Below are 17908 nucleotides of genomic sequence, written 5' to 3'. Positions count from 1 at the left end.
TTTGGTATAAGCTCCTCTGGGCCTTAGTTTCCCCACCTGACCTCAAGGACTAAAAACACCTGTTTTCTGTGCATAGCTCATCAGATCTCGTCCTTGTTAATAATCAGTGTCCATCCTGCCTGTAACCTTGGAATGCAACCCCTAGCCAGGCCTATTGCCATTAGGAGTGGAGAGGAGCAGCTGAGGTGGAGACCATGACCCTAAAGGTAGCCATGGAGGGGCACAGGGCCTGCCTGGGGGACAGAAGCAGCCATCCATGCAGTGATCCTCGCAGAGTTGAGAGCGTTGGGGGTTGGAGCAGGTATCCACACAGGGCGAGCTGCACTCCTGGTGTTCCATGTTGAAGGGGCATGTCCAGTCTGTAACAGAGATAGCTCTTGACCTAGGAGAAGTGGGTCCTGACTGCTTCAGCCAGTGGGAGCAATGCCCACTCCCTGCTCCCATGTCCACTGAGGTCCCAGAGCGCCATCTGCTAAGTAAAGCAGCAGGCTAGAGAGCAGGGACCCAACACTTCTCATACTTCTTCTCTACCTATGGCCACCTGAGGCCACTGCTCTCCAAGAGATCCTGCCCCAAGGTTCTGGAGCCATATCTTGTTGCTGTGCTCAGGGACACAACTGAGTCCCCACTCTGAGACCAACATCAGAACCCTCAGGTACAGCATCTTCCCCTCAGCCTCCCCACTACCTCCTCTTTCCCTGACATTCACCCTCTCTGTGGCCCTTCAGTGATTCTCTTATCTTGACTTGCTTGCCAGGGTCTAAGCTCAAGACTGGGCTATACTCTAGTGAGGATACTCACTGCAGAGATCAGGACTCCTCCAGTTCTGCGGATGGCCTCCTGCATGGGCACACTGGCGGGAATATTCAGCAAAAGTGGCGCATGGGCATGTGGGGCAGCGGCACAGATCCTGGACACAGGCATCCAAGTACATGTTGACATCTACCAGGGCAATGCACTCGGCAAAGGCAGGGCCAAGCAGGATGCGGCGGCAGATGTCCTCCTGGGGAGTACAGAGAGGCTAAGCATCTTCTGACCCTCAAGCAGGATTGCTGTGGCACTTGTAATAGGAACCTTGCCCTTCCTAGGCCATACAGGAAGCCCCTTCTTCACCTGGAGGTTCCTTCCACCTATACATCCGTTTGTCTGTCTGTCCATCCATCATCTATCCATCCATTCATTATCTGCCCATCATCCATCTACCATCCATCTATCATTAATTAATCGCTCATCTACCCATCCATCAATCACCTACTTTATCCATCCATCCATCCATCCATCCATCCATCCATCCATCCATCTATTATCCATCCACCTTCCTTATACATTATGCTATCCAAATACTGTGCTGTGCCTGGGTATAGAGCTCTACTTGGCTCTGAGGGAGTGACCCAGGGCTCTCTGTTCCTCCCACCTCCTATTTCAAGGCTCCAAGACATGCTGACTTGTGACTTGTGCACCCAGGAGAATGCAGAATGCACTCCTATGTTGTGACTCAGAAGACAGGGAAATAAAGATAACACCAACTCTCAAGTGGCCCTCATGCACTTGGTGCTGCTACTCAACTGCTTACTACCCCAGTACCCCTGACAGGCCAGGATTTGACAACATTCTCGTTCACTTCTCAGTTTAGGTAGGAATCAGGCATTCTACTAGTTTCAGGGTTTCTGGGGTCAGATCCTAAGGATGAGTCCTCCCTGCTCATAGGAGGAGCTCCTTGAGTGTTCACCTTGGCCCTCTGTGTGATGGTGGGTACACATCTCCTCCAAACACATCACCTACACACAGAGAACTTGTGTGCCCTGGTGAGTGGGTTGTGAATTCCATCAAAAATGTGAGCCATTTGGTCCCACTGGAGAAAGCCAACTTGGCCTGCCTGCTTCAGGCCCCAGCAGCAATCTCTGAGGGCTCAGAGGCCATTCTCTGCCTGCTCAGGAGCAGGAAAACTCTCACTGTCTTGTCACCCGAAGATGTTCCTCAGCCTTTGGCCAGGAAGTCCTCTGGTATTCTATCAGTTGATGCAGGCCTCACACTGTCCCCAGCCTCGGGAGCTGCGGTCTGATCAAGGTGCTCACCCTACAGGCCTCGCACTGTCCCCAGCCTCGGGAGCTGTGGTCTGATCAAGGTGCTCACCCTAGAGGCCTCGCACTGTCCCCAGCCTCGGGAGCTGCCGTCTGATCAAGGTGCTCACCCTATCTGTGCAATTGCTGACCGCTGAGGGCAGGGTGTCCTGGCACTGCTCAGTAGGACCATCCAGCTTCTGCAGGTTTCCAAACTGTACAGGGGTCAGCCTGGTGTCTGCAGGAGGGAAAACTCACAGTCAGGAGATAGACTTCCTAAGGTGCCTATCAGAAGACTATCTGGATCACACACACACACACACACACACACACACACACACACACACACACACAATTCCCTCCTCAATGTCTCGGCAACACCCCCGTCCCGTGTCCCTCCTGGACTTCCTTGATTCTCTGTCCCTTGGGACCACCTAGCCTGAAGACTCAATGACACTCACTGTGGGCGTAGAACTCGTTGACACCTGGGAGCCCATTGAAGTCACCGCAAAGCCCACACGTCTGGTTAGTATATTTAGAGTCCAGCTCCAGCTGAGAAGGGGAGACAGAGCAACTCCAGCCTCAGGGCTTCTGCTTTGGCTCCAAGGCCTACCTGGTAGCTTCCCACCCCACTTGCCCAGGGGACCATAGAAGATATTCCCCCCATAGTCTGTAGGGTCCCTATCATAGGTCCCTAGAGAAGCTGCAGGTAAGCTGTGAGGATATGGGGGAGGCTGTATCAGCTGTGCAGGAAGCCAGGAGTGAAATCTATGGGGAGCTTGTGGGGCCTATGGTAACTGTGAGGGGTTATAGGGGAGAATAGGGGGGCTGTGGGAGACAGGGGATTCTCGGGATCTATGGAACTGAGAGGGGATTATGTGAGGCTGTAAGGGCCTGTGTAAGGCTTATGTAGGGTTATGGGGGGCTGTAGGGAACTGTGGGTGAGTGTCCTTACCAGAGCACTGTCTTCATTCCATAGGAAGGTGAGGACTAGCCGGATGCTGAGCTTCACATACCCACCGGTCTTCTCCATCAGAAGACCTGCACGGCTGTAGGGCAGCTCCACCCTAGGCAGAAAGTTCTGGTCTTCCTTCAGCGGGGTATGAGCAGGGGCTGTCCTCCCCACTTGCTCTGCTCCTGACCCCTCCCCCAGAGGACCGAGTAGGGACAGAGCAGGGTCTAAAGGCCTGGCTTGAACATGCTTTTTCCCAAGACCCAACTCACTGCTGTCCGTCCACCAGGACAGAGCCATTGGCCAGCTCAATCACCAGCCCCTGGGCCCTGAGGACCACATGAGTGACCACAGGCCTGGAGCCCTCAAGACCACGACGCAGTTGGATGTTGAAGTCCTCATAGGTGGCCCCACAGTGTGAAGAGAAGACATAGTTACAGAGGCCGGGGAAGTGGAACATGTCACCGTCGAAGGTCTTGTAGTGGAAGTCACCCCATGTGCTGCACACCCTCCCGTTGTGCGCCAGGTTTGCGGCTACAGGGAAACCAGATGGAGTCACCACTGAGAGCCAGCACTCCATACCCAGCTACCTAAGGTGCAACCTCCTGGGGCCATGGCAGTATCTTTGGAGCAGAGAACCCAACTACCAAGAGCTTCATGGGCCAGTTCTCTGCTATTCCACCCCCTCAGTTGCTTGGATAAAACCTAATGACCCAGACCCACCCCTCATCCATTTCATTTGCTACAATCCAGACACTCAGTCAATGGATGTTCCCAGGGCAAGTTCCAGACCCTTTTCATAGCTGTTCAGAGGCCTCAGCCTATGTCAGCTTCAACCAGACTGGCAAGCCCCGCCTCCCCCACACTCTCCTTGGCCTGACAGCAGTAGGTGCTGCCCACTTACGGCTCATGGTCGGGAAGACAGTCATGGGCGGGATGAAGGTGACGTGCCAGGTGGACGAGGATGTGGGAGCTGCAGTAGGAAGGCTGGGTCACACTGGGGCTGTGGCTGGGGATCTCCTCCCTGGCCACCCACTCTCTTCAATGCCCACCTCAAGGGAATCAGGAAGCCTAGGACTAACGGGTAGCCATCCAGTTTCTCCATGGTCATCCCCCGACCCTCCTCCTGAAACCTTCTCCTGTCTACCCAGGAGCCCTTCCTCTCCTGGGTGCTCCTGTCTGTGTGTGCCCAGCACGGCCTTCGGACAGAATGGACTAGTCAAGAGTCTCACTGTGTTAACTGGTGTGGGGAGACCATCTGCCTGTCCCACCTGAGCCCCACCCCACTCCCTGCTGCTCCTGCCACCAGAATATGACTCCCCAACCCAGAGCCTGAGCCACGTACCACTGTACACTTTCTGACCATCTCCTGTGAGTTCTGGGTGTTCTGAGCTCAGTTCTTCGACCTGGCTCTGGCTCTCTGCAGGATAGGAGAACACAAGTCAAGAAGAAGCCATCAGACCGTGGCCATTGCTCTGGCTTAGTGTGAGGCTTGTGGACTTGCTTTGCTCCCAGGTCAAGACCTTCCTGTAATCTTCAAAACCCTGAACAGACTTGGGCCTGGCGATTCCAACCCCATCAGCTGTAGTAGCCTTCAGTCACTAACCATCACCAAAGAGCCAGGTGTCCTCGGGAATTCTGACCCTTCCAGCCCAATCAGTCCTTCCCCTGCAGTGGCCCTCACCACCTGCACCTATGGAGTGACACTTGGTCTTGCCAGTAGTGGGGCAGATGTGCCCAGTGGCTTGAAGAAGTCAATTAGGAAACCATATTAATATTGGAACGGTGACCATCTGTCGGGAGGTGACAGTCAGCCCCATCACTTGAGTCCCTTGGAAGATGAAAAAATGGCTTTGTTAGAGAGAATACAGTCAGAAGTTCCCAAGAGGGACACAGCAGAAAGAAACCTATGATCAGAGGCACCCCCAGTCTGGAGCTGTGGGTTGGGGCAGGTGGCATGAGGGTGCAGTCTTGGTGCAGGATGTCCACTCTCAGCTGCCTGGATGGTCCATTGCCTCTGGGCAAGGCCACCTCCACAACCTGACTGCTAGAGGTCCAAGAGACAGCTTCAACCTCCACAACTCAAGCCTCCAAAGCCTGATGGCTCCTTAAGGCCAGCACTTTGCAGGAGACCATGTCCCCCAGGCCTTGACCCAGATGGCCACTCGCTCCTGTGCCATGGGCAGCGCGGCTTCCTGTTTGATTTTCCCAGCGTGTCCAGCTGCATTTGGAAACCGCAGGGACCGTCCTGTGCATTAATCCTTCCTCAAGGGCCCCGCTTGACTGCATTCCCCAGAGGGCATGGCCTCTCCCTCTGTCCATCACTGATCCTGGATCCACAGCCTCTCCCAAATGGTCCTGGCCCAGCCTTTCCGCTGCCATCTGCTGGAGGGCCCCACGGGTGAGGATACCACCCCCACCCCCAAGCACTGCTGCTCTATGCCAGTCTCCCTCAGGCTGAGATCTCCCCGTCTCCACTTAGCTAGAGAGTTGTCAGCCACCCCCCATAACATCTTGGTCTGGGTTACCGCCTCCCATCCAGACAAACACCAGATCCCCTTTATGTGAGGGCCCAGCCTCTCGCCCTTACCCCAGGCACAGCTGTCACAGAAACACACTCCCCCAACCCAGGGCTTAAAGTTGCCCTTCCCAAGTAAAGCGAGTGGGAAGGAAGGCTGACTTCACCAGGTAGGCGCAGCACTCTGCCGGACAGGACCTGGCTTAGGGAGAGCCACATTGTGGAGGGAGGGAGAAGGCCCAAAAGAGCAGTTCCCAGACAGCAGACAGCCTTGGAAGCACAAGAGACAACCATGGCCTCTCTGGCTCTCCAAGAATGGGCTTTGGGGACCCCAGCCTCCCTTACTGTCTGTCTCCTTTTCACAGATACAGGAAGCCTGGAGCTGAGCTTCCCTAGTCTAGAGAGCAGAGCTTGGAGAGGTCATGACACCTGGGGGTTCAAGCTAGCTCTGCTTGCTTACAGATGAGTCCTGTGGGAGCCATCTTTCCAAAACTGCCGACAGCGCTAATACTGCGGTTTTCTCAAGAGCAAACTGACAGGGAAAGCAGATTTGCTGATAAGGGTCACACAGCCTACCTGACTCAGTTCTGGATTCAGACCACAGCTCTGGGTATTGGATCCATCTGATCCAGCTCTAGTCCTAATACCCGGAGGCAGAATCCACTTCACCAAGGAGACCCCAGCCTTGGTGAAGATCACCTCGGTACTTGTGACCCCAGCAGTTGGTGGGAGAGCAGGGCCTGTCCATACTAAGAGTCTCTGTCCCTTCTAATTCTGATACAGACCTCTCTGACTCGGAAAGACCTCAGTCCTGTTTCATCTCCAAAGCCAAGACTGCCATGGAGTTTTCACCCGTGAGGGTGCATACCTTGAGGCTTAGAGCACTTAACTTCATCAAAACACCTCCATCAAAGCCAGGCCCTTAGGCTGCTGATGGAGCTAGAGGGTGGGACATAGGATCCAGAGCCCAGAGAACAGCAAGACCTGGGACCACGGTGTTGGGGACAGTGGGAGATGCCTGTCGTCTCAGGAGGGAAAATCCCCAGGTGGAAGTCATCTCTCTGGGGAGATGGTTTTTAGAGGGCAAGGGGCTTTGACCTTACCTGCTGGCCATACCGTGAACAAGGCCACAGAGGCCCAGACCAGAGCCCAGTTCCAGCTCCTGCTGCCCATCCTAGGGACAGCACAGAGGGCAGGCAGGAGGGACTGAGACAAGGCACTTGCTCCCTGGGGGCCTGGACTTATGTAGCAGAAGACCTTGGCCCTGTGCCCAGTTCCTAGGCCAGGTAAGGCACCGTCTACTCCCTGCACAGCCACGTGTGTTTGCTCTTGGGGAGGGGCTATGGCAGGAAGAGGCCGTGCAGGAGGAAGGATTTGCAGCCTTGTGCCACCAGACAGAGGGCCCCCACCCCCTGCGGCTTCTGAGAATTGGGAGGGAGTAGATAGGGCAGGGAAGGGCCAGCACTTGACCAGGGGGTGGAGCTGGCTACTCTGGATTTGAAGCCCTGGGCATATGGAGTTGGTATTTGGTCAGAAGTCCTATGCCAGCTCCTGTGGGAGCCTGGACACTACAAGGATCAGGGTCAGAAGGTCGGCAGCCTTGCCTTGTGTTTGCTCAGGAAGCTGACCCTAAGTGATCGGCACTGAGTCCCTGAAGAATGGGCAAGGCTTGAGGGTGGGCCTACTCCTCAAGGGTATCCCTCAGCCTGGAAACTGGGATTCTGGTTGCATTCCAGATGGCCATGGATCTGGTAGAGTCTCTGTAGCTTCTCGGGGTCCGGGAGAAGGGAACCCCTCACCAACTCTGAGAAAGGATGCATCTCTGGGCTCCTGTCTGCTGCTGAGCTCAAGCATGTGGTGAAAATGAGGTCCTGTACTGATTTTAGCCAACGTAGGCCACAGATTTCCCCTAGTGAACTCTACCTCTTCCCAGGGGCGGCTTATTAACCCTGGGTCTTGACAAAAGACCTACCTGGGGCTACAGCTGGTGGAACTGGTGAACCTCGGGGGCACAGTGGGGTGATGGAATGACTGGGACTTTCCTCACACTACCGCCCACCCTGAAGGGGAGTCCCAGAGCCTCAGTTCTCTCAGTTGTGTTGATTGGGTTTCCTGAGGGCTTTGGGGAGCCCTTTCCTTGACCATGAACAAACCCACCAATGCCATTTCTAGGCCGTGCAAAGAGCAGGATGTTCATATTGTAGATGCACAGACTGGGTTTACATCCCTTCTCTTACAGCCATGCAGCCACCAGCAATGCGCACCAGATCACAGCAGCCTGAGAAAGTTCCTAGGGGTGGACCAGGCTGGGAGAATGTCGGGTGTTCGAGTGACTTCTGTATCCTGGAAGTCCCTCCCTGACTGTCCGTGCACTTATCTTTCTGAGGATAAATTCCTAGAGATGGAATGTTGGGAAAGGGAATCGTTTGCAGGAAAAGCCTTGAACTGTCTCACCACCGAGAGGTCAGCTGCCATCAAGCAATAGAACACAGGGCTGGCAAGGATGGGGTGAAGTGGGAATCCCGCTCAATCAGAGGGCAGCCAAATGGGGCTTAGGTTGAAAACAGAAATGCTATATAGCCTAACAGTTCTACCGTGAGGTACACCCCCAGAAAAAGAGAAAACAGTGACTAATACTGTCACCCCTCATCTAGTGACCCCATCCACAGCTGCTAAAACAGGGGTGCCCCAATGGCTTGGACAATGGCTGAGCAAGCGATGGCAAATCCCTGCAGTGGAATCGTATACAGACTCAAGCAAAGAGGGGCATTCTGATACCCACCACAACCTGAGTGGACCTTGAGGATTCTGGGCCCTAAAGAGAGAATCCTGCAGGGTTCCCCTTCTGGAAGGACCCCAGAGTTGTCAAAGTTGCAGAGACAGAAAGAAAGTTGGGATGCCGGAGGCTGAAGAGTGTGTCTTTAATGGGGACAAGGTGTCTGCTGGGAAGATAGAACGTTCTAGAGGTGGATGTGGGCGGCTGTGCGTGCTGCTAAGCTGCGTCCTTGGCCGTAATCAGCATGGATAAAAGTATACGATGTGGACATCATTAATAATGATGTCGAGTCTGATCTCCTTTTCTCCTGACGTGGCAGATGCCCCCAGGTCCCTGGGTGTGCTCAGGCTAGCTGCCAGGCTGGCCCCTGTTTTTCATCTTTGTCTGTAATTTCTTTAATGCCCAGTGCATGTGTGTAGCACGTGGGGCCCATGGCTCCTGCTTAGAGACCTGGTGCTGGGTCTGGTACTGCATATCGGACCTTTGCTCTGAATGCTGCCCATCAGGACCTTCAGATCTGCAATGTCCTCTTCTTTCCACTGTCAAATGGTGCTGCCGAAGGACACCCAGGGACGGTCTGGAGAGCGGATTGTCCTCTTCCTAGGTGGTGTGTGTCACCAGTCGAGGCTTGCCTAGGCCTCTGCTGCAACCTGTTCTAGGCCTTCCTACCTGCTCACAGGCTGGACAACAGCTAGGGCTCAATTTCACTTTATTCACTGTTGAGCTGGTCTCACAGGGAAAATCCCGTAGACTCCCATCTCTGGAGTGTCCCTGGCTACCTTACCGGTTTCTCTCCCATGCCCAGGAGCTGGCACCCTGTGTCCACTGATCTGGGCCCAGTGGGCCTCATCCACCCCCGGCTCAGGTGACATTGCCAACTGCTGTCTATCCTCACTCGGAAAAAAGAAAACAAAACACTGTAGCCTTTGTGTCCACAGCAGCACACAGTAGGCGCCCAATAGATACACACATCACACCGGGGGAGCTGCAGCTCCCACCTAAGTCCTTCCCTTGTTCTGGCACTGGGCACACCTCTGGGGACAGAGGGTGACAGGTTGCTGGGGTCGTGGTTGTTGAGACATCCCGGATGTGGTGGCCACCCAGCCTGTTTGCACAGCCTTCCGAGTTTACCTCTTCACAGTTGAAGGAGTTGGAAACTGTGGACAGGGAGGAGAGGGATGGGAGGGATATGGTTGTTCCTGCTTGGCAGGGGTGAGAGGGGAGCAAGCGGATGGCCAGCTGCCTCCTGGAGTGCAGAGTGTGTGTGTGGGGGTGTCTCAGCTATGCCAGGAACCAGCTCTGTGGTTTTGACCACAGAGCCTGGGGCGGGACCCTGTCCTTCATCTTGGTCTCCAAGTCCAGGGCCAGCCAGGACAAAGGGAACTGCACTGGGTCACACAGAGCTCAGGGATGAACATGGTCCCTATGGACAAAGATTCCCCAGGGCCACAGAGAGCCTGTGTTGACCCATCCTAGAAACAGTGCTTCTTGGTTTGGGCACTGTTGGGCCCATGCACCCAATACATTCAGAGGTTTCTAGCAAGACCAGCCTTCAAGAGGAAACAGATGGAGAATACATGGCTTTCATGGCCTCCAAACTCTAGCCTGTCACCACAGACATGACACTGCGTGGTGACACTGGAGAAGCTTGAGGTTCCACAGGTCACCCTGACTCTAACACCCTGCTCCTCTGAGTCGTCATCACATGAGGAAGGCTCAGTATGCACTTCCAACCCTGGATCCAGGCTTCACGAGCATGCCTGGCTCCCCTGCCTCCTCCAAGGACCTTGATCTCCCTGGCTTCCACCATGGACCTCACAGAGTTGCTTTCTGTCTCTTTCCCTCTGTACCCTTCTAACTGATGATCTGGCTGTGAGCTGGTGCTGACCCTGACAGGGATATGACAAGATTCATGGGGTCCCTTTAAGTCCTGTACCAAGGCTGGGCGGTTTGAGAAAGGAGCCAAGAGAAGGTCACCCTGCTTTTAGGAGGGCAGGTGGGTGATGGGTAGTCTCCTGGAGACCAGAGGATGGGGACACCAGAGATCAAGCAGCAGGGCAAAGACCCCAGCAGGGACTGGCCGGTGCAGGGGGCCTTTAAAATGTGTCTAGGACTGGCGCATAGAGTGAGGGAGCAAGACAAATGGGCAGGTCAGGTAACAGGGGGTGAGGGGGGCTTCAGGGTTCTTCTCTAGTTGGAGAAATTAAGGATATTAACAGGAATGTTTAAGTAGAACTATATGCCATATGAGTTAGGTAAAATGAATCTAACATAAAATCCCCCGTTTCTCACACCTAAGCAAACAGCCAGGAGCATGAAGTGTATTTACAGTGCCGTGAAGACATCCAAACCATTTTCCTCCAGAACTTCCCATCTTCCCCAACTAAAGCACATCTCGCTTCCTCCAGCTGTGACAACTCATTTGTGGTAGTCTGAATGTCATTGGCTGCCATAATTTTATAGCGAGTGAACTGTTAAGAGGTGTGGCTTTGTTGGAGGAAGTGTGTCACCGTGAGAGTGGGCTTTGAGGTTTCCTATGCTCAAGATACCACCAAGTGTGTTAGTTGACTTCCTGTTGTTTGTATGATGTAGCAATCTCAGCCTCAGCACCGTGACTGCCTGCATGCTGCCGTGCTCCCTGTCGTGATGGTAACGAGCTGAACCTCTGTAAGAGAGCCACCACCAATAAAATGCTTTCTTTATAAAGACACCACCTCTTCACTGAATAGAAACCCTAACTAAGACAGAAGTTGGTAGCAGGACTGGGGTGTTGCTGGGATAGGCCTGACTATGTTTTTGTTTGGAAAAATATGGACTTTGGGACTGTGGATTAGAAAAGCAGTTGAAAGCGTTAAGTGCTGCTTAATGGGTCATACTAACTGTGGTGTTGAGTGTGATTTGATAAATTGTGGTGTGCTCACTCAAGACGTTTCCTAGGAGAAGAACTTCAGTATGCTGCCTAGAGATCATTCTTGTGATATTTTGGTGAGGAAAGTGGCTGCCTTTTGCCTTTGTTTGAAGAGTCTGCCTGAGGCAAAAATGAAAATTTTTGGATGAATTCCACTGGCAGAGAAAAAGCATAAAATAACCTAGTATAGACACTGCTGTGTGATGACTAGTGATAACTCTCATGACGATTTGTAATGCTAAGGGGCAAGCTGAGCAGGGTAAATTACAAAATGAAAAATTTCAGGAAAAAAAGAGCATCAGGAAGTGGAATGGAGGTAAAGTTTCTGTTCAAGGCGATAAATGGATTAAGAAATGGAATATAAGGAGCGGTGACCTCAGGGAACCCACTAAGTTTCCACATTGTGGGAAGGAACTAAAGAAAAGCTTAGAGCTGGGTGTGATGAGGACTCTTTTAAACCCAGCACTAGGAAGGCAGAGGCTGGCAGATGTCTGAGTTTCAGGAAAGCCTGATCTACAGAACAGCCAAGCTTAGGCAGGGAAGGACAAAAAGTTGGTGAAGTTGTAATTGAACGAGAGGGGTCCATGTTCCAGCCTCAGTAAGCTTCAGAACTTGGCAGCTTCAGCTGCATGGTTCTGGAATTTGCCTCTGTGACTAAAGAAAGCCATTGAGGCCAGGCCTGTGTCAGGGATGTCCCTGAATAGAGGCTTAACAGAAAGGCCATTGTGTGAACCTTTGAAGTTGAAGCCTGAATTGCCTTGGAGAACCCAAGATGTTAGAGATGCCAGAGTCATGGGATACCTGTCAAGGGGAGTTGGTAACTGGGAGTGGATCCAGTCCAAGAGAAAGAAAGGTGTTGCAGTCAACAAAGCTGAACAGAGCTGGAGATCTGAGGAGCATTTTGACATCAGCCATGGAGATGCAGAATTTGGAGTTTGCCCAGCTGGTTTTCAGTCTTGCTTTGGTCCAGTATTTCCTCTCTATGCTCCCTGTCCTACATTTTGGAATGGAAACATATATTCTGTACCATTATATGTTGGAAGTATGTAATTTACGTTTTTGATTTTGATTTTTTTCAGGTGATTACAATTAAGAGATTGCATGAATCTCAGAAGAGACTTTGAACTTTGGACTTTAAAGCATTATTGAAACTGTGATAGACTCTGGGGACTTTTAAAGTTGAACTAAATGCATCTTGCATTATGATATTGTTACAAGCTTATGGGGGTCAGGAACGTGATAGTTTGAATGTAATTGGCACCCATAATTTCATAGGGGTATTAGGAGGTGTGGCCTTGTTGGAGGAAGTGTGACACTGTAGGGGTGGATTTTGAGGTTTCCTATGCTCAGGATACTGCCCAGTGTGTTAGTTGACTTCCTATTGCCTGCAAGATATAGCACTCTCAGACCCAACACCACATCTGACTGCCTCCACGTTCCCAAGGATGATGATAATGTGCCCAACTTCTGAAGCTGTAAGCGAGCCACCCCAATTAAATGTTTTCTCTTTCTAAGAGTTTCCATACCACGGTGTCTCTTCACAGCAATAGAAAACCTAAGACACCGTCCTTCATCTCCTGATGCTCTGGAGGCCTCAGAAGAGGAGAGTGCAGCATGTGTCCTCTTGTGACTGCTTCCGTTATCTGAGTTTGATGTCCTCTCAGTTCACCCATGCAGTGCCATTGCTAGAATTTGTTCCCTCTTTAAGGCTGAGTAATAGTCCATTGTGTTAGTCCACACCGCCTGTCCGTTCATCTGTGGTGGGGACATGCTTGGTCTGCTCTCGCCTTTGTCTGTTGAGTAACAACACTGCCATGGATGCTTATGTCCAAGTATCTAAATCAGTACTTTCTAGTCCTTTGGATAAAGACTAGACGGGGGAGTTGCTGGGCTGTAGGATGATTTTGCATAGTCTCTCTGTTGAACTGTGAGAACCCCACTGACTGTCTTTGTCTGCAGTTGTACCACCTTAAATTCCCACCAGGCATCTGTGAGACTCCAGCTTATCTCTAACTTTTCCAACCCTGTACCCCAATATTCCCCCCTGATAACAGCCACCTTGTTGATGTGAGGTAGTGTCTCACTGTGACTCTGTTTACATTTCCCCGTCTGTGGGTGATAGTAAGAACCTTCCATGTACTCAATGGACCATCATACCCCTTCTTTGAAAATGTGTGTGTGTGTCCTTTGTCTATTATTAACTTGGGCTTTCTGGTTTTGTTTCTCCCAACTGTCTATTGTTGTTGATTTTGTTACTCAATATTTTGCATATTGTAGGTATTAATCCTTTATCTAACGCAATTAGTCATCTTCCTCTTCTGTGCTTATCTTTTCCTACTTGGCGAAGGAGCATTTATTTTTATTTTATGTGTATGAAAGTTTGCCTGGATATATATCTCTGCATCATGAGCATGCAGTACTCTTGCAAGCTGGAAAAGTCGCCAGATCCCTGTATTTGGAGTTGCATATACTGGAGAGCTGCCATGTGCATGCTGGGAACAAGACCCGGGTCCTCTGCAAGAGCAGGTAGTGCTCTTAACCACCAACTTCACACTGGGGCTCTGCTTCAGCTGGTAGAATGCTTGCCCAGCATGCAGAAGGCCCTGGAGTCCATCCCCAACAGCGCATGAAGTAGATATGGCTGTGCACATCTGTAATCTCAGCCCTTGGGAATTGGAGACAGGAGGATCAGAAGTTCAAGGCTAGCCTCAAATATAGAGAGTTTGAGGCCAGCTTGACTATATGAGGCAGCATTTCTGAAAAAAAGCATCAGGAATTAATTTTGATGAAATTTGACTTTTCTGTTTTCTTTCATTCCCCGGGCTTTGCTCCTGAAATCTTTATGCCTGTGTGATATGTGGCATTGGCTACATAAAATTGGTACAAATCAAATAATTACTGATGATAACCCATAAGGAAATTTATTTAAAAGTAATTCCTGGGTAAACATATTTTATCATGTATTAAAGATGAAAGCAAATTTACATGCTAATGAGATGAATTGCTTTGGCTTTTACCAAATATTTAATTTTATTTTAATTGTGTAGGTGTGCATATGCATGTGTGCATGCATGCATGTGAGTGTGTGTGCACTTGTGCACGTGTGTATGTGTGTGTGTAGGTGTGTTGTGTTCAGAGACCAAAATAAGTGGTCCAGTTCTCTGAAGCTGAAGTTACAAGGTGGTTATGAGCCTTCTGATGTAGGTGGTAGGAAATGAACGCTGGTCTTCTAGAAGAGCAGTTAAGTGTTCCCAACTACTAAGCTGTCCCTCCAGCCTCGGTATGCTTGTCTTTGCATGAAGAATTGCATCCTGGCTAAACATTTGATACTGCAAGACATAGAACATCTTTGATGGTTTTTAGAGTTTGTCGATGCTTTATTTTAAAATAGTCAAAGTTTAGGACATTGCTTTACATAAATATGTTGTGCAAGATGGGTATGGTGGTGCATTTTTTTAAATGGCAGGGATAAATGAATCTCTGTGAGTTCTAGGCCAGCCTGATCTATATAGAGAGTTCCAGGTGAGTCAGGGCTACTTAGAGAGACCCTGTCTCAAAAACAAAAAAGCTATGGGATAAATCATTGCCAAACTCAATGGTTTAAAAGTTTTTCTGTTTTCTCCTAAGCACTTTGTAATATTGGCTTTTGGCTCTGATGTTGATGCTTTGGTCTACTTGGAGGTCATTGTGCCACTAATGAGAAGTAAGGGTCCAACCTCACTCTCTGGCTTCTGTCTATTTCTATCCAGTTTTCCCTGCACCATCTGCCAAAAAGACCTAGAGCCTGCCTCTGGATGCTCAGTTCTAGCCCTTGACAATGTGTCTGTCCCACGATGGCAAGATGCTGTCTTGGTTGTTAATATTATTCATTTTTAAATTATATATATACCGTTTTCACATATATAGAACCATCTTGGGGTCTCCTGATATTCAACATGAATTTAGGGTGGCTTTTCAACTTATCAAAAAGATACCATTGTGTGATGTACATGTATGTATATATATGTTTGCAAGTGTGGGGGTACACATGCATGAAAGTGTGTGCACATGCATGTGGTGGCCAGCGGTTGGTGCCAAGGATCTTCCTTGATGGTTCTCCGCTTATATCTCGAGCGATAGTCTCTCGTTGAGCCCAGAACTTTCCACAGGTAGTCTAGCTGGCCAGCTTGCTCCAGAGATCACTCCTGCCCAATGCGTATGTGGGTACTAGGGATTCAAACACGCCCCTAGCACATGCAGAACAAGTCTTTTAACCCTTGAGCCATTCTCCAGTCCCCAGCATTGGAACCTGGCTAGGGATCGTAGGGAATCGCAGCTTCTGAGCGACGTTCCGTCAATACTGTCTTGAAATCTGCAAGTGTGAACGGTTTCCACTCTGTGTCAAGTTACTCTCGCTGTGCTCTCAGTGTTACCTCCTTGATTAAAATCATCCCTAAATATTTTGTTCTTATTGATGCTGTGAAAATAAAAAAATTAAACTTTTTAAAGATGTTTCTTTTATGTGTATGGGTGTTTGTATGCACACAGAGCTGTGGATGCCAGATCGGGTGTGTTAGCCCCTGGATCTGGAGTTACGGACAATTGCGAGCCATTGCATCTGTGCTGGAAATTGAACCTGGGTCCTTCGCAGGAACAACTTGTGTTCTTAACCACCAAGCAACCTCAAAATTGTTTGTTTTTTTTTTCAATTTCCTTCTCTACTTGTTCTTTGATAGCACCCAACTTCTGCTTTTATCAGCTTGAATGGCTCTGTGGTGATGTTTCTATCCACCTAGGAATCTCACTTCTTCTTTTCCAAGTCAGTAACTTTTAATTCTTTTTCTTACCTTTCTCTGTCGAGAAATTCAAACACAGCACTAAACAAAAGTGAATGCTGGGTGAGGTTTTTTGTGGTTTTTTTTTTTTTTTTTTTTTTTTTTTTTGGTTTTCGAGACAGGGTTTCTCTGTGGTTTTGGAGCCTGTCCTGGAACTAGCTCTTGTAGACCAGGCTGGTCTCGAACTCACAGAGATCCGCCTGCCTCTGCCTCCCGAGTGCTGGGATTAAAGGCGTGCGCCACCACCGCCCGGCTTGGGTGAGGTTTTTGTTGCCCTGAATATGAGGTTAACTGGAGATTTCCCACATGATCTCTATTATGTCTGAGCCTTTCCATCCAGTTCCTACTCCATTGAGAATGTTGCTAAAAATGATAAAGCAGTTTTGAAATTTTGTAATTTTTTTTCTGTATCAGTAGAGGTGACAGCAGTGACTGTTCTTCATCCCGTGGATGTGCCTTATCTCCCTGGTGGATTTCTCATATCCAGAACCATCTTTGCATCCCATGAATGCAGCCCTTGGTCATGCTGCACAATCCTTTTCTTTTAAATGTTATTCTTTGAGAATCTCATACATGTAGACAATTTAATTCGGTAATATCAGCATCTCATCTCCCCCTCCCACTCCTTCCAACCTTGTCACATGCCTGCCCTCATGCCTTCCCCATCACGATGGAATGCATCTTCAAACAATGAGCCAAAATAAACTTTTGTTTCTTACGTGGTTTCTTGTCAGGTATTTGACCTCAGTAATTATCATCCAGATGTCCATTGGTGTGAAGCCACTACTGTGTAGTTGTTAAGGCCTGCTGGATTCACTTAGCTAGTTATTATGACGGGGAAACTTTCTACATCAAAATTCATAATGGGATACTCGGGGTCTTGGCAGTTCAGAGTGAGTCCTACTCTTGCAGAGGACTGTAGTTCAGTTGCCAGCAACCACACAGGTCAGCTTGCAACTACCTGTAACTCCTGTTTCAGGGGGTTTCGCGCCCTCTTCTGGCCTCTGGCAAGAACTACATCTCACTCATAAATCTCTCTCTCTCTCTCTCTCTCTCTCTCTCTCTCACACACACACACACACACACACACACAAAATCTTTTTAAAAAAGATTTATCAGTGGAGTGGACTGGAGAGATGACTCGGGGCTTGAGAGTACTTGGTGCTCTTGTAGAGGACCCGAGTTCTGGTCTCAGCATCCACATGACAGCTCACAAGGCTTTGTAACTTTGATTCCAAAGGATCTAATGCCTCTTCTGGTCTCTGTAGGTCTTCTTCTTTTTTTTTCCAAGACAGGGTTTCTCTGTGTACCTTTGGTGTCTATCCTGGAACTAGCTCTTGTAGACCAAGCCGAGCTCAAACTCACATACATTGTTCAGAATATTCTCTTTATCATTTTTTATCTCTGTAAAGTTGATAACAAACCCTTTTTCCTAAGTTTGTAGCTTGTCTACTCTCCCATCTCTGTAGCTGATCTAACCCGAGACTTGCTGTTCTTCCTGAAGAGTCAGCTTTGCTCCTGAGGGTTCCACAGTGATTGTCTGTGCTCTGCCTGGTTGGTCACTGCTCTAACTTCCAATGCCACTTCCTCTTTGCTAGTTTTTAGCTGCATTTCCTCTTCTTTCCTTGGCTTCTTAAAATCCAGGGTTGGGTTCTGAGGTAGGACTATTCTTTCTAGTGCAGGCACTCTGTTGAGGAATATTATTTTAAGATGTGTTACATTCGTTTATGCTGTGGAACATTTGTTTAATGATGCAAAGATGTGTTGTGTTCTTTTTGTTGTATTTGTATAACTCTGTGAGACTGTGTTACTTTGCCTGCCTAAGACACCTGTTTGGCCTAAAAAAGAGCTGAATGACCAATAGCTAGGCAGGAGAGGGA

The 17908-nt window shown here is 49.7% G+C and overlaps 1 protein-coding gene across 1 annotated transcript in view; it reads right to left on the bottom strand.

Moving 5' to 3' along the window:
• Muc5b (mucin 5B, oligomeric mucus/gel-forming) overlaps positions 1 to 6703 on the bottom strand; it is a 31668-nt gene extending 24965 nt beyond the window's left edge. Inside the window, exons 1-9 of the mRNA XM_026781317.1 lie at positions 6634 to 6703; positions 4358 to 4432; positions 3917 to 3985; positions 3285 to 3546; positions 3016 to 3127; positions 2522 to 2612; positions 2192 to 2298; positions 802 to 1003; positions 234 to 359 (exon numbers count right to left, since the gene is read on the bottom strand). Of these exons, the coding sequence (XP_026637118.1) occupies positions 234 to 359; positions 802 to 1003; positions 2192 to 2298; positions 2522 to 2612; positions 3016 to 3127; positions 3285 to 3546; positions 3917 to 3985; positions 4358 to 4432; positions 6634 to 6703 (1114 nt within the window). The remainder of the gene's footprint in view (positions 1 to 233; positions 360 to 801; positions 1004 to 2191; positions 2299 to 2521; positions 2613 to 3015; positions 3128 to 3284; positions 3547 to 3916; positions 3986 to 4357; positions 4433 to 6633) is intronic.
• Between the last annotated feature and the right edge of the window lie 11205 nt (positions 6704 to 17908).

This window comes from Microtus ochrogaster, chromosome 8 (genome assembly GCF_000317375.1).
Source record: "Microtus ochrogaster isolate Prairie Vole_2 chromosome 8, MicOch1.0, whole genome shotgun sequence".
Lineage (NCBI taxonomy): Eukaryota > Metazoa > Chordata > Mammalia > Rodentia > Cricetidae > Microtus > Microtus ochrogaster.
This window is presented reverse-complemented; position numbering and strand designations above follow the sequence as displayed.